Here is a 14,454-nt window from a genome sequence, read left to right as displayed (position 1 = left end):
TAGTTATCCAAATATTTATTTAGATACTTCATTATTCGTAAATACTTTTTTGAGACTGCAAGTACCAGAGATTGAACTCATGCCCTGCCAAATTTAAAACTTAGGGTCAGCGTTCATTAGCCAACTAACGCAAAGCCGTACTTGAATTGTATGTTCGCTTTTTTTTCTGAAGTTTTATTAATTTGTTGTAAAATATGCTAATAAATTAATTATATTTAAAAATAAATTTTAATACATTATTTATTTCGATTTTACCCGCCACTGTGTGTTTATCGTAAATTTTACATGTAAATTCAATGAAAAATTTTCGATTGTTCTAATTTATTTATTTTTCGGCACATATTTCATCTAAGGTAGTTGTGCTTGCCGCCCTAGTAAAAACGGTTTGGGAAAGGCCACAATTGGATTGTGGTGCTATTTATTTAACTTATCGGCTTTAGGCTAAGGTGCGTGTAGTCACACTAAATTTTCGCACAGTTGAATATTTGGTCTCTGCTAATACAGGTTCACATAGATATTTGGCAATGTAGCTTTTAGCTATTTGAACTATTGGCGTTTCGGATATATTGTTTTATTAATTTGAAAAACAATTCTTGTTTTTTTAATTTCTATGACAAAACAATATTAATTTGTTAGATAAATATTATTTTAAGCTTAGATTAATGAGCTACGAATTATTTTTGTTATTACAATCAATTGTTTTGACTAGAAATTTATGTTTATTTTTATTATCGTCAAAAATAGGAAATTTAAAATTAAATAAACTCTGTTAATTGATGGAAATCGCTGAGCAAATAAATCTCTTTAACTAAATTATAAATAATACCTTTGAAACGTGTTTAAATTATATGCATATGTAAAATGATAAAAACTAATGCAATTTACAAAAAAAAAAAATTAATACAATTTTTTAGAGAAGTAAAATAATAAAAAAAAAATAAACAATAATTTAATTGAAAATGATGACTGTAAGAGAAAAAAAAAATTACATATGAGAATATGATAAATACCAACATTAAAATAAATTATACCTCTGAAAAAAAAAAAATACTTTTATGTAAATAGAAAAATGCCATAGGTCCTTGGCTATGCAATATATTTCTCATACACTTTAATATGAGGACTTACCTTAATGGTCATATTAATGGTTTTTGCATAGCATTCGCGCGAGACGTGCCCTACTAAGTGCACAACCGTGAACCACAACGCTGCCATATGTCCACTCCCATTCCAGTCAAGTTGAAGCTTTACTAAAAACCAAAAAAAAAAATTTTTTTTATATATACAATATTTATATTTTAAATCTGTCTTTTGTAGACTTTCTTAAAATGCTATTGCAAAAATTTCATTGCATGAGTAAGAATAGTAAAATTGAAAAAATATATATCCTAGGCTGCATATTAATATAATTTTTATTTTACCAACTCGTATGCAATTCTATTTGAAATTACTCATACCACAGGGCAAACTTGACGATAATCATATGTTTCGTATGTCAGCTTTAACCATCTTTTAGTTTGTTTTATATATACGTATTTATACACATTATACTGTCTCTCCGTATGTCCGTCTGTCTATTTGTTTATGTCTTTAATATATTTTTAGTATTTTTTACGTTCATTTATTCGTTTATTCATTTATGTATTTAGCTTGATCTGTATGTCATAATTCCTTAAAAATTTCTAAAAATACATTGCATAAATTCCATTTCAATTTGCTTACTTCTACGTTCAGTTAGAAAAAGTCACATTATTAAATTTTATAGTTTAATGCCGACAATTGAAGGTAGAAGAACAACGGAAAGTTGAGCTGAAAAATACGTGAACTGAAAAAAAAAAACTTCATATAATTGCATTTCCTTAAGACAATCATTGTTCTTACCTCCGCTTAGGTTTCGTTTAGCTTGGGTCGGTAAAGCTTGATGGTAAGGCTTGATAGCCTGGCTATGGTAAGCCATCCAACAGATATGCCTGTTTCCAGTCGTAAACTCTTACTTCCTCTACTCTCGCATTGTTTTGGTTTCTTTGGGGCTTTTCTGACTTTTCTGGCTTTTGTCTGTGGCAGCATATTTCATAAATTATTTATATTATTTTTGTTCTGATTTTCGAGTTTCTTCACTCACTTGAAGCTTTTCGAAATCATTAAAATTTCTTGCTTTATTTTTGTTCTGAATTTTGTTTCATATTTGAATGTAAATTTTTGGTTTTATAGCAAGAAGTTGCATTCTGAATTTGTACTTTGTTGTTTTTAATTATTGTTTTAGTATAGTTTCGACATGCATTTTTATTGTTTATGTGTTTTTTAATTGTTGGTTTATTAAAAATAGTTGGCAAATGTGTTGGCATGTTAATGGATGGATTCCCTTTTGCTTTTACAAATAATTTTAAGTCGGAAGAAAATAGGAAATAGTGCAAAATTCCATAATAAAGAAACTCATTCTTTATGAGTTTCAATACAATTAAAATAGTACTTATGATTTTATGTCAATAGAACTTAGTTTGAAGCTTTGAATAATAATAATAATTAAACTTTGCTCATCATCAAAAAATCTGAACTGTCTTATATTGAACATATTTATCTATAAGAAGATTGACCAACTGTCTTCTATCAGCTAGTTCTTACAGTTTACCATAGGTTAGATTAGAGTAGGCTATGTCGGCGATCCCAAGGGATCTTCTAACGCCGACAGGCCTGTTGTGTTATTATATAATTAAAAACTCAAGGGTTACTACCGCTTAGAACCGCCTTATAATGCAAAGCTTATAATGCTATCCAGAGGGAGGTCTTGCAGTTCGCTAAAATTCGCAAAAAAGAAACCCCTAAAGTGTTACGCCAGTGCCGCGCATATTGCGGAAAGAAACAGACCAGATCGCAGGCATTTTCATCGTCCTCACCGCAACTGTGACAGGCATGACTGAAAGGAAGATTTAGTCTCCTAGCATGGTTACCTAAAATATAATAAACTGTAAGTAAACCTACTGTAAGATTGATATCTCTACAGGGCATCTTAATAAGAGAGTTATTGATTTCCTTGTATAATATTGATTTTATTTCTGTTTTAACAATAGATTTTAATTTTTGCAGTCTATATGATGAGATCTAAATTCACATTGTTATTATATATTATCCTATTCACTCAATATCTGTTTAGAAAATTACCGGTATATGAAACTTATTATCAAAAATTTTTTATTATTTTATACTTCTTAAATTTTTACAGAAATATGCGAATCTATTAATACCGCTTATAATTTCGCTTATAATTTCGCTTATAATTCCGCTTTGTATTAGGATGAGTAACAGCAAAACTGAAAAAATTCTTTCTTGTAAAGTGAATTTCATTGAAAATAATAGTGTCATTTTATAGATCTTTCTGAAAACTAATACAGATGTGGGATCCAAACATGAAGGACCGTATGTTTATTAAATAAAAATGCGCCTTTTTAATATCCATTCTGTGAACTTACTAAACAATCTATTAGTGTTATTATGGGTTAAAAATCAAAACCGTTGCTTGTATTTTGACTTTTCTTCCTTTTGACCTTAGTATCAAATATATTACCTTGGACCTAAATCCCATACTTCAAAATTGTGCACAACTAAATTCTTCCAAATTTGCTTTATTTTAATTCTTACATAAATCAGCTTGATTTTTTATATTAGCTTGCAAAATGGAGTAGGTCTAAAAATTCTTTATGTACTACGACACCATATGGGTATGTTATACCTCTTGTGGAACCTTTTAGGTTTTTTTTTAAAAAAACGGACCAGATGTTCGAATTAAACTCCTTTAAAGTTCGTTTGGTTTTAATGTACTCTATAATGTACTCTAATGTCTTTATAGTTCGAAAGGATTTTTCCATTGACTACGTATAATTTATATACATAGATGCATGAATACTTCTTGATAAACTTTATAGGTATCATTATCATTAGTTCCATTTTAGAAAGGTGGTAGTTAACAGTGCTTTGCCATATTAAATAATCATTATTTAATCGTTAACTTAGTTAACTCAGATACCAGATTTTCATTGCTTTAATTTAATTTCAAAGAGGCGTATAAAGATGGAATAAACTATACAGTAAAAATATACATGCAAAGTATAAAACAATATATTTGAAATAAAAAACTATAAAAACTTATTACATAGAAATAAAAATATTTTTTTTACGAATTTTACTAATAAATTTAACTAAAATACTCCTTTGGTACCATAAATTTTAATAGTTTGGCAAAGGCATTTGTGTAGAATATGCGAGCGTATGGAATTATTTCCTGAGTACTTTATTTTAAGGAACATACATATATTCGGATTTGTATATAAATATTGTTTTGAAAGTGTTAATAGTTTTTTCTGTAAAGAAAAATATTGAACGAAAAATAGAGTGCTGATATATGTTATAAACACTCTTAAAAGCGATTTTTAAGGACATTTAAAAGTTCTGTAACATACTACCTTCTTAGCATCGTACTTATACTAAGTAATACACTTTTATTTCATGTTACGTACTTTCTATTATTAACTTAAGAACCCTTTATAAATTTGCTTCAGTATTAATAAAGTTTAGTGGAAAAATTTGTATAAAACCAAGAGTTTGTTGACTACTCCTTTGCCACTGAATGCGTATCGCAGATAATAGATTTGGCGGCTCTTTTGTTCTCGTTGGTTGGTCGGCCGTATGTGTATCCTTTAGTCTTCCGGCAGCCATTAGTAGTTGGTAGTAAATAAAACATTACAAATATGTGCTGTAAATATGTTCTTTATGCGTTTTTATCTTCTCGTAGTTCACTTTATTACTTGACAGATGTTTACTGTGATTTATGCACTTGTAAGTGATAAAAATCATTAGTTCTGAGTTTTGTTTGTTGTTATTAAGAAAAAATTTGGTACTTACAGAAGTGAGATTACTTTAGAAAAAATATTGGCAATATAAACAAATTTTTGCAAATTAAAACAAAAAAATATTTTAAATAAGTCTGACACTATAAGTCTGTATCACATGAAATGTTGTTTAAAAATGTGTATTTAGGGTGTGTGATCAAAAAGTAATAGAAATTTAAAACTATACGCACTATATCTTGCATACCGAGCAGATTCCTTTTTTGTATATTAGTTGTACTGTTGTTAACACACATATTAACTATAATAAAACTGCAATACTAAGTTATGTGTTTGTCAAACAAATGAATAAAAAATATATTCTTTCTGTGGCAAAAAGCCGGATCAGAGAGTTTCTATGCAATTTTATATTAAAACAAAATTAAGTGCAGCAAAGTATTAAAATTGTTACAAACTCTTTAAACACTATGCTAGATTACAACCATCATTATTATATATTCATTCATATCATTATGAATGATATAAGCGATTTCGAGAAGCTTGAGACCTGTGTATATAAACACGTTCATCAATGATGAAAATATTGACAAATTAAATAGATTAAGCTTGTTAATAGAAAACTTGTTATTGGAAATGGTGCTAAATATATTATTTGACTCATATTAATCAATTTTTACGAGTATTTGAATATAAATGACTCAATATTCCAAAATATTCTATTCTGAAATACAATATTTTATTCTTATTCTAATTTAATTCTCTTCAAAAAATATTTTAAAAATTAGAATATAATTACAGTGTCATAACGTGTTACGAATAGGTATGAATTACTATTACCGCCATAATAGGCGGACTACTTTAAAAGTAATGGAATACAGTTTAAAGATCGAAAAATTCTTTTTGAAAAAGTTTCAAATTTTCGTTAATTTTAGTTGACACTTTGCACATTTAAGTTTGCTATTTAGTGTATAAGTTTTCCTTAATTTATTATTGAGTCAAAAAAGATTCATTAAAGTTATAGATACTTATAAATAAAAGAATAGGAACAAGAAGAACAAGAATTAGTATATTTATTCAGTCCTTCTGAATTTATCATAAGTGTATTTAATGTTAGTATTAGATAATTTCATAGGTATGCTAAAAGCACAATTATTCAAGATCTTCGTTCTGCTTTTAGTCAGAGATGGATAGCTTTAGAAGCGATTTTTCTTTTTTATCGTCCTTACAACTTTTACAGTAACCTGGGAACGGTACTTATAATCTCAGAGCTTATCTGTATAATGTTAAGTGACCAGTTATATACCCTTCGATCTGAACAATTCCCTCGATTTTCTTCTATGAAGTTTAGTTACCAAAAGTTTTAATTTAAATATACATTAAATAATTGTCTCTCCTTGTCGCTCTCTCTTGTTCTGTTTAATGATGCAGTCTTTTGACAATTATTTGCAGAACACTATCGATATTCTTCTAACGCTTTCATCTGTTGTCAGGAGAAAATTTGTAACTGCTTTGTCGAATAAATCGGCACTGTAGTTTTCGTTAATATCATTGTGTTTCAAAAGCAAATAATACACAATGACATTATTATACATAAGTAATAACTCTAAATGATATCATTATTTGATACAATGAGTTATTTAGAAATAATACCACGAAGCTTATGGATTTGTTGGCTGCCTCGCTATCCAATATATCATTTCAAATTGATTTGTGTTTGTTTTATATATTGTCCAGTGAGGTCGATATTTGTTCAAATTAAATTGAATTTTCAATTTTTGTCGAATGAAACTAAGTTCTGAATACAAACTATTGTTTTCAATAGAGAGATATTTCGAATAGTATTAAATTACATTAATAAAATTTTATATTATAAATGAATTGAATTTTTGGCTTTGGAATTTTTGAATTTAAAGCTGTTTTAAGTATTTAAATAATTAAAAAATATTTCTATATAAATACAACAATCACATTTTTTTCTTAAACCTTTTTACAACAATTTTTATCTTGAAGGCTTGTTAAATAAATATCCTACATATGCATGTGAATTTTATATCTTACACCATCATATGAATTGTATCTATTTTAGAAAAAGAGCACGTAAAAAATAATGATTCAGTTTTGTAGACGGCTTAATAGCTTTAATTATTAACCGCAGCACAACTCCGAAGTAATTTCACACTTGATGCTCTTCGTATAAAACTTAAAAGTTTATAGTTTACAATTTATTTAGTTTTGGGTTTTATTTATTTATTTTAAACTCAGGATACAATTTCGCGAAACACATGTCCAAAGTTTTTTTTTTAACAACTTAAAAGATTTATCTTTAGGACAAATTTTTTACATGTTACGATTTGTAAAGTATCTTTAAATGAAGTATTTAAGTGCATAAATTATACAAAATGAAAAGAGAAGAATTAAAAAAATCCACGAAAAAAGTTGAGTTACGCACCCCTGGGATGACTTTAAGCCAAAGTTATGAGATTTTGTCTATTTTTTCTTTGAATAAATTTTTTTTGCTTTTATGAATACATTTTTTCTTAATATTTTATTTTCTGGTTCACAACATTTATCACAATTAACAAGGCTAAATTACCGGTTAAAAAGCAAAGTTACCTTAACTTTTTTTTTTTTAATTGGCATTATTGCCACTGTTACTCCTCCCGTCAGTCGTTCATAGAGTCAAGTGGGATTGTATGGCTTTCACAGACCTTGCCACAAGTGCCAAAAATTGTAGTCACACTCTTGTCAAATTGTGGTTGAACTAATAAAAATGAAGAGAGAGAAAAAAAATAAATGTTCCACATATAATATTAAAATCCAGTATTCTTCATTGACACCGCCATCACAGTGACCAACAACTACAACAAAGGCAGTACTCCGAATAGCAGCAACTCCAACTCGAGGTTTGGCGTGATATTCAGCTTTATTAACAGCAACGTTGACAATGTTTTCCGAGCAGATTGGATTGGATTGGAATGGAGTGTAGAATATCGTAGTTGTGTGTGCCCTGGCGCGCGTGTCTCACCTGAGATATTTTAACCAAATTTGAGTTCTGTTAATTTTTTTCTTTGTGGTACTTTGGTTTCAAAAAGTTACGTCTGTTCAGTTAAAAAATTCTTATAAAATATGCAACAACAGTTATAATAAAAAATGCTATGCTTTTTATTTGTTTTATTTTAACAGTTTTATTTGACATTTAAACAATGAATTTTATTTTTATTGTTTTAAGGTGAATTTGGAATTTTAAGTCTGAACTTGTGTTCCGACAGTGTAGGCTATAATTTAATGTATTGTCGTCAGTTAATGTCAATATAATTTAAGAACCTCCTTAGACATTCAATAAGCAGAGATTTACATTTGTGAAAGAATTTTTTATTAATTGCTCAGATTTAAAATAAAATAATTACCTCACATTAAGGATTATAAATTGGAAGTAGTTTTTGTATTTACACTTCTTTTTTCTAGGTATATATGTATACGGATTCAGTCACATATGTGCTGTTAGAATGCTCTGCATTAACGCACAAACGGAATAGACTCCTGGGAATGTATACCCTTACGGAAAAGGCTTAGAGACCAACTCTAAACCCAGAAAGGGGCACAATAGACCCGAAGGTCGCAGTGCCACATCCCTTAATAAAAATAATAATAATATAACATTTAAATATATTTCAAATTAAATTTTAGTTACATTTCAACTATGAACTTATTATTATTTATTATTAAAGTTTTGATGTGATATCGCTCAACATCCGGTACTACGGCCAGAAGAGAAGTTCTATGGTACCAATTTCACTCTTAATTACACAAAACACTTTAAAACTTTGTGAACAAAGTCCAGCACCAAATCTAGAGAAGAACTCTTCATCTGTTCTGGTGACGGAAATTCCATATAAAATAAGTTTCTTATGTACATTGTTAAAGCTGGACAGTCATAAGGAATATGCATAGTAGTTTCCTCATCTTCGAGGCATAATTTGCATTCCGCATTAGCAGATAATCGTAGTTTATTTCAAACCATAATGACAGTAATGAAACCTGTTATTAAACTTAAGCAACCATTTGAGAATTTAAGAAAGTTCTTGCAGTAGTACGTATTGATCAGTGCTTTGCTTTGTCTAAGTACTGGGAAGTCTTTCCAGTACACCAGCCGCATATGATTGTCCCTCTGCTTAATTATTTGTTTTGTACTGGTTCAGTTTTTGATACAGTTCTGGCTAAGTGTATAGACACTAAATGTCTAAAGTAAATCTTAGGTTAATGTTCGATCGAAGACAGAAGAGAAGACATTGTTTGGAACCAAATTGGGAACTAAATATTATATATTTTTTTATGTTGCTCTTTTTATTTGATTGACATAATTTATTATATTATCTATATTCTTATTGTTTGACTTAGAAGTTTCGTTTACTGTTAAAATTATTTCAAAAACACTTTTATAAATCGAAAGGTAAAAATTGAATTCACTGAATGCTGTCAAGTCCAATAAATTGAATTCTAAAATTTCTCATTGCCAAAGTGCAAAATCCATGTCGGCAATAGTTTATGTAAAGTACATTACACATTAAGGACTTGAACTTATGTACTTTATAATAATAATAATATTTTTTTACACAATAAATACAACGAAAATGACAAATTAGTTAAGCAATAAAACTGGAAACTATTATTGTCGTCACAACTTTCTCTGATATAGAAAAGCCTCATAAATATCCTTTTCACAATTAACAATGATATCGCAAGCCAAAAATCCGTTGTATACCACAAATGTGTGCTTGACTGGTTCCGTCCGTCTGTCTGCCTGGTAAAGCCACCAATAATTGTACGTGTACTTGGGTGTCTCATTGGTAATAAAATAACGTTACGTACTCGTTTAATACTGACAATATGATTACGTAAAATATATTCTCAATTGACTCTACTACTCTATGGGTATGTATGCTTATGTGTGTATGGATGAATGTATGTATGGTATGAGCGTTATAATTCCTTTGGATAGTTGAGTATAAAACCAATAAAAATAAATATACAACAAATATACAATTTGGTTGTATGTTGTATGTTGATTGTTTATTTGTGGGAAAAATGAGTTTCAACTATAAAAATTGATTTGATATATTGGTGTTACTTACGACCAACAATGAAAAGTCAGTCAGTTCCATTTCCATTTCTCAGCTAAAATTTTTTTATTCAGCTTTTGCTAAATTACAGTTTGCAAAAAGTTTTGCTTTGAAATGTGTAGTTTTCAATTTGTATTTGAGTTCAAAACATGATATTTTTTGCGTGGTGTTTTCATAGATTTCTTTTTTTTAATATTATTTCTTAGGTACATTTCCGAGTACTTCAGGGGATATTTAAGTAGTGTAAGCAATTATTCATTTTTAAAAGTTTATTACTATATTTGAGAAGTTTATTGCATACGAGTGTATACGATTGGTTTAAAGAAATGTTGAAGATAATTTTTAGATATTACGCTTCGAGAATATTATGACATGTAATTTCTTATAATGATTGTTTCTAAAGAAATTGGCATTATAATTTTAAAATTTGATGAATTTGTATTCGGTTATAAGATAGTTAAAACTAGCATAGTCTTAACAACTATAGGCAAACAATTGAAATGGTATAGAGAATAATTTAAAGAAACCCTTAATCCATCAACCTACTTAAGTTTATCGAAATCATAACCTGTAAGAAGCCACGTAATGTGAACAAACTGAAATTTATAAACTCATTCACAAATTCTGTCTTGATAAAAGACATGATTTCTTGATTTCTTGATAAAATCATTTTAAATCTAGTAATTGAATTCAATTTTGGGAGAGAGTGTAAAGAGCAAGCTGAGTTTCATCGAAACCGAACTACATAAACTGTTCAGGACTCCCAAATCCTCAGCAAGACGAGTAATATCAAACTGACCTTTATAAAGTTATGTTATATGTGGAGCATATTTTTTAACCCAAAATAAAAATTTATGTCTAAAATATCTGGGTAAAAATAATACTATTCTATAGTCCGGTAACGTATTTGGTCAATTTAAAATCAAATTCAAGAATGGAGATTCTTAGTAAACGATTTATATTCGTTATATAATATGGCTACATATATCAGAATTAATATATCTTAACCTATATCCGAAATTTTTCAAATACATGTCCTTCGCAACTTTAGGGTTGATTGTCATGAGCATCAAAATCATTCATTTAAGTCATTGAATTATCACTGATGGATTATTATCATTGACATATATCTATTATATATATAATTATTTATAAATATAATTATTTAATTATATAATTAAATGATTAAATGACATTAATTAATGATAACGATAAATAAAAAAATCGATTCTTTGAAAATTCTAACTAGATATAACTCCTTAAGATCCTCACAGGTAGGGTTGTTAACGAATTCGGTGCTAGAGCATTTGAGTGGTCGCCTATCGACTGGGCGTATATTATATTTTTGTGAGTGTATATTCAGATCTATCATCTATGTTTTCGATGTACCATGGTGCGTAGGCCAGTATTTTCAGTATCTTCGATTTCAATTAATGATTGGTTTTCCTTAAAGATTTTAAAATTTAATTTATGCTTAAATAATATAAAAAGTAAATTTTAAATTATTAATAAAGAATACTACTACTAAATACTGCTACTACGAGTAAATACTGCTACTAATATAAATAGTGAATAAAATAACATTTTTTTTGAGTATATTTGATATAATCTTAAAGTTACCTGTTCTCGAATGTGATGAATGAAGATTGATATTATTATAATTTCTTCTCATTGTCGCACTCGTTGTAGACATTCTTTTATATCATAAATCATTTTTGTTTTTCCATAAACATATGACTTATGACTTCACAAGATATTTAAATCTTTTCTTATTTTTTACAACTTTTATTGCCCCTTCTGCTCTGTCCTTGGTATTGGTACTTTTCACTTCCATCAAATAATGTGCAATTCACAGCAGTTACAATTTAAGGTCAATTATTCATTTTATATGCATAATGACACTTTGTGCAACAAATTTTGCCAATAAAGTGAAGAATCCTTTCAGTACACACTAAAAAGGTTTCCACACGTCTCGTTAAGCACATCTCATTGAGTGTCGCTTCAGATCTCAAGTGGAACATAAGAATTCTTAATAATTTCCCTTTTGAGTTTCTCTAAAGGAAAAATCTGTAAAAACGTAAATATTTTCTAAGTTTTTAACCTTTTAACTTCAAAATTCTTACACACAATTTAATTTCGCTGAAATCATTAAACTTTAAGTATCCTTAATATAAAAACAATATCCTTCAAATGAATTTGTTTTTGCTTTTATATACATATATATATTTTTAAATAATAGCTTTTGGTTTGTATTTAAATTTTTAGATGGGGAACCTATCAAACTCCCAGACAATTTGGAAAGCTTGCCAAGAGCTGACAGTTTCCCGTCACAGCGGCATCGTTGGAATACAAATGAGGTCAGTTTATTTATATTTATTTAAAAACAAAAATAACGAATAAACTTGAAAGCAAAAAACTTATGCAAAATTCCAAATAAACTAAAATCAAATAAAATAAAATTCGAAACATAAACAAACTATGTAGTAAACGTTAAAATTCATCACTTTACATATAAAAAACTAACGCGACGGAGTTTTGGTGCCATTACTACGAGCACTTTTTCTTCTTCCATTCAACCTGCAGCGGTTTGATTCGGATTTGTTTTCTTTGAGGTCCTTTCGACTGGGGGTACTTACGACTTTTATGTTGCATAAAATAAATATCATTTTTAAGTACTCGCTACGACTAAAACAACAACAACAACAATGGGAATATCAACAACATTAATATACTCGTTGCATTCGTAGATCCGTATAAAGACATCATCAGTATTGGAGTGACAAGTTGTCACTTTTAAACGCGATGTGGTACCATTTGACATTAAACTGATTTTATAGAGTATTTTTTTGTGACGCTAACACTTTTTAGTGAATAATTTATTTCGTATTTATGGAGATTTAATGTTTATATTTTAAATTGTAGTGAAGTACTGTAATAGTTAGAAAGATGGGATTCTTTTCCCAAGGTATTTTTAATATTTAAAATTTTTAAACAAAATAATTTTATTATTGAAAATATTTTTTATCAGTTTAAATTGTTTATTAATAAACCAAAATTTTAGGATCTGTTAATTAAAAATAAAAGCAAAACTTCAAACCGGAACTGAAACGGTGTGATATATATTCCAGAATTCTGTTATATATATTCCAGAATGATACGATAGATAGTAATGAAAACATAAATATTTCATAATGTTGATTGTTTTTGTCGAATGTGACGCGTCTTATGACGAAAAGAAATTTAGAAGAGTTCAAATTTGTGCGCTCCACTTACTACTCAGACACTTGTAAGATAAATGTTTATCTAAATCTGTTTTTACTATATATAATTTATTTTAGATATAAAAATTCATATACTTGTGTAGTAGAACTTCGCTCTATGATAAAGTGTATAAATAAATAACAAATAAAGCAAATAAAATAAACATGCATATACGCACAAAACCCATAAATATGATTTATTCTTCTAGATTATTGAGCAGACATATTCTTAACATATGATCCGGATTAACGCTTCTATGGTCAATCAGGAGTCTAGGGTATATTTTCTAATTTTATCCGAATGACGAGAAAATCCGAACTACCAAAGATTCAGATTACCGGAGATATACAGTATATTGTCAATATATTACGTGTAATTTTATTAAGTTTATATATACCATATATAAATTTACTAAGAAAAAAACACGAGTTTACATGAGCAGAGCTCGATCAGAAATGACTTCGATTTTTTTTTGGCATAAATCATTTTATCATCTTTTTGCGGATGTCCAGTTCTGTTTGTTCTTTAATCTTCTCAACTCTGCTGTTTTATCTTACTCGGTAGTGGATTGTTTAAAGGATTCTTATATGGGTGAACTCTTATTTGTTTGGACTCTTATATACTTGGATTCTTATATGCTTAGACTTTTATATGCTTGGACTCTCATATTTCGCAATTATTTTTCGACGCTTTAAAATCACGGCATATTTTGAAAACTCTGGATCTTATAATTAAAATATATTCTAGAAGTGACTGTTACGTTAAGTTTACGGTTGTTTTTATTATTTTCTGTGTGTCGTCTAACGAAATCGCTGCAATTTAGCAGATCTCACAATATCTAGCCATTACTTACCTTGAGTAATACGGCGTTTACATTGGCCGAAAATGGCTCATTTTGAATGACTCATTTGAAAGTGTTTACATTCGTTGTATTTCATTCGTTCTCATGGTAACAATTCAAACTGAAATAAAACTACTAAACATTTGTTTATCTTTTTTTGAAAATATGTCAAAACAGCTTTTACAAACTGTCAAAATGCCATGAAGAGCTTTTATTTAGGGTATGTTCAATAGATTCCTTTGCATTTGGAACATATGTGGAATGCATTCGAACGTCATTCATACAGAATGTGAGAAAATTGCTCATTTTGTGCTTGAAATTTTATATGCAAGAATGAGCCATTCGATACTCATTTTCGATTTTTGACCAAAATGAGCCATTTTCGGCCAAT

At 28.5% G+C, this 14,454-nt stretch overlaps 1 protein-coding gene across 1 annotated transcript in view; it reads right to left on the bottom strand.

The window, feature by feature from the left end:
* Positions 1 to 11,329: 11,329 nt before the first annotated feature.
* The window catches only part of LOC119674004 (5-hydroxytryptamine receptor 2A-like), a 9,887-nt gene continuing 6,762 nt past the window's right edge, over positions 11,330 to 14,454 (bottom strand). Inside the window, exon 3 of the mRNA XM_038085126.1 lies at positions 11,330 to 11,407. Coding sequence (XP_037941054.1) covers positions 11,330 to 11,407 — 78 coding nt within the window. The remainder of the gene's footprint in view (positions 11,408 to 14,454) is intronic.

This window comes from Teleopsis dalmanni, chromosome 2, assembly GCF_002237135.1.
Source record: "Teleopsis dalmanni isolate 2A chromosome 2, ASM223713v2, whole genome shotgun sequence".
Lineage (NCBI taxonomy): Eukaryota > Metazoa > Arthropoda > Insecta > Diptera > Diopsidae > Teleopsis > Teleopsis dalmanni.
The sequence above is the reverse complement of the archived record's forward strand: the minus strand, read 5'-3'. Positions and strand labels throughout refer to the sequence as shown.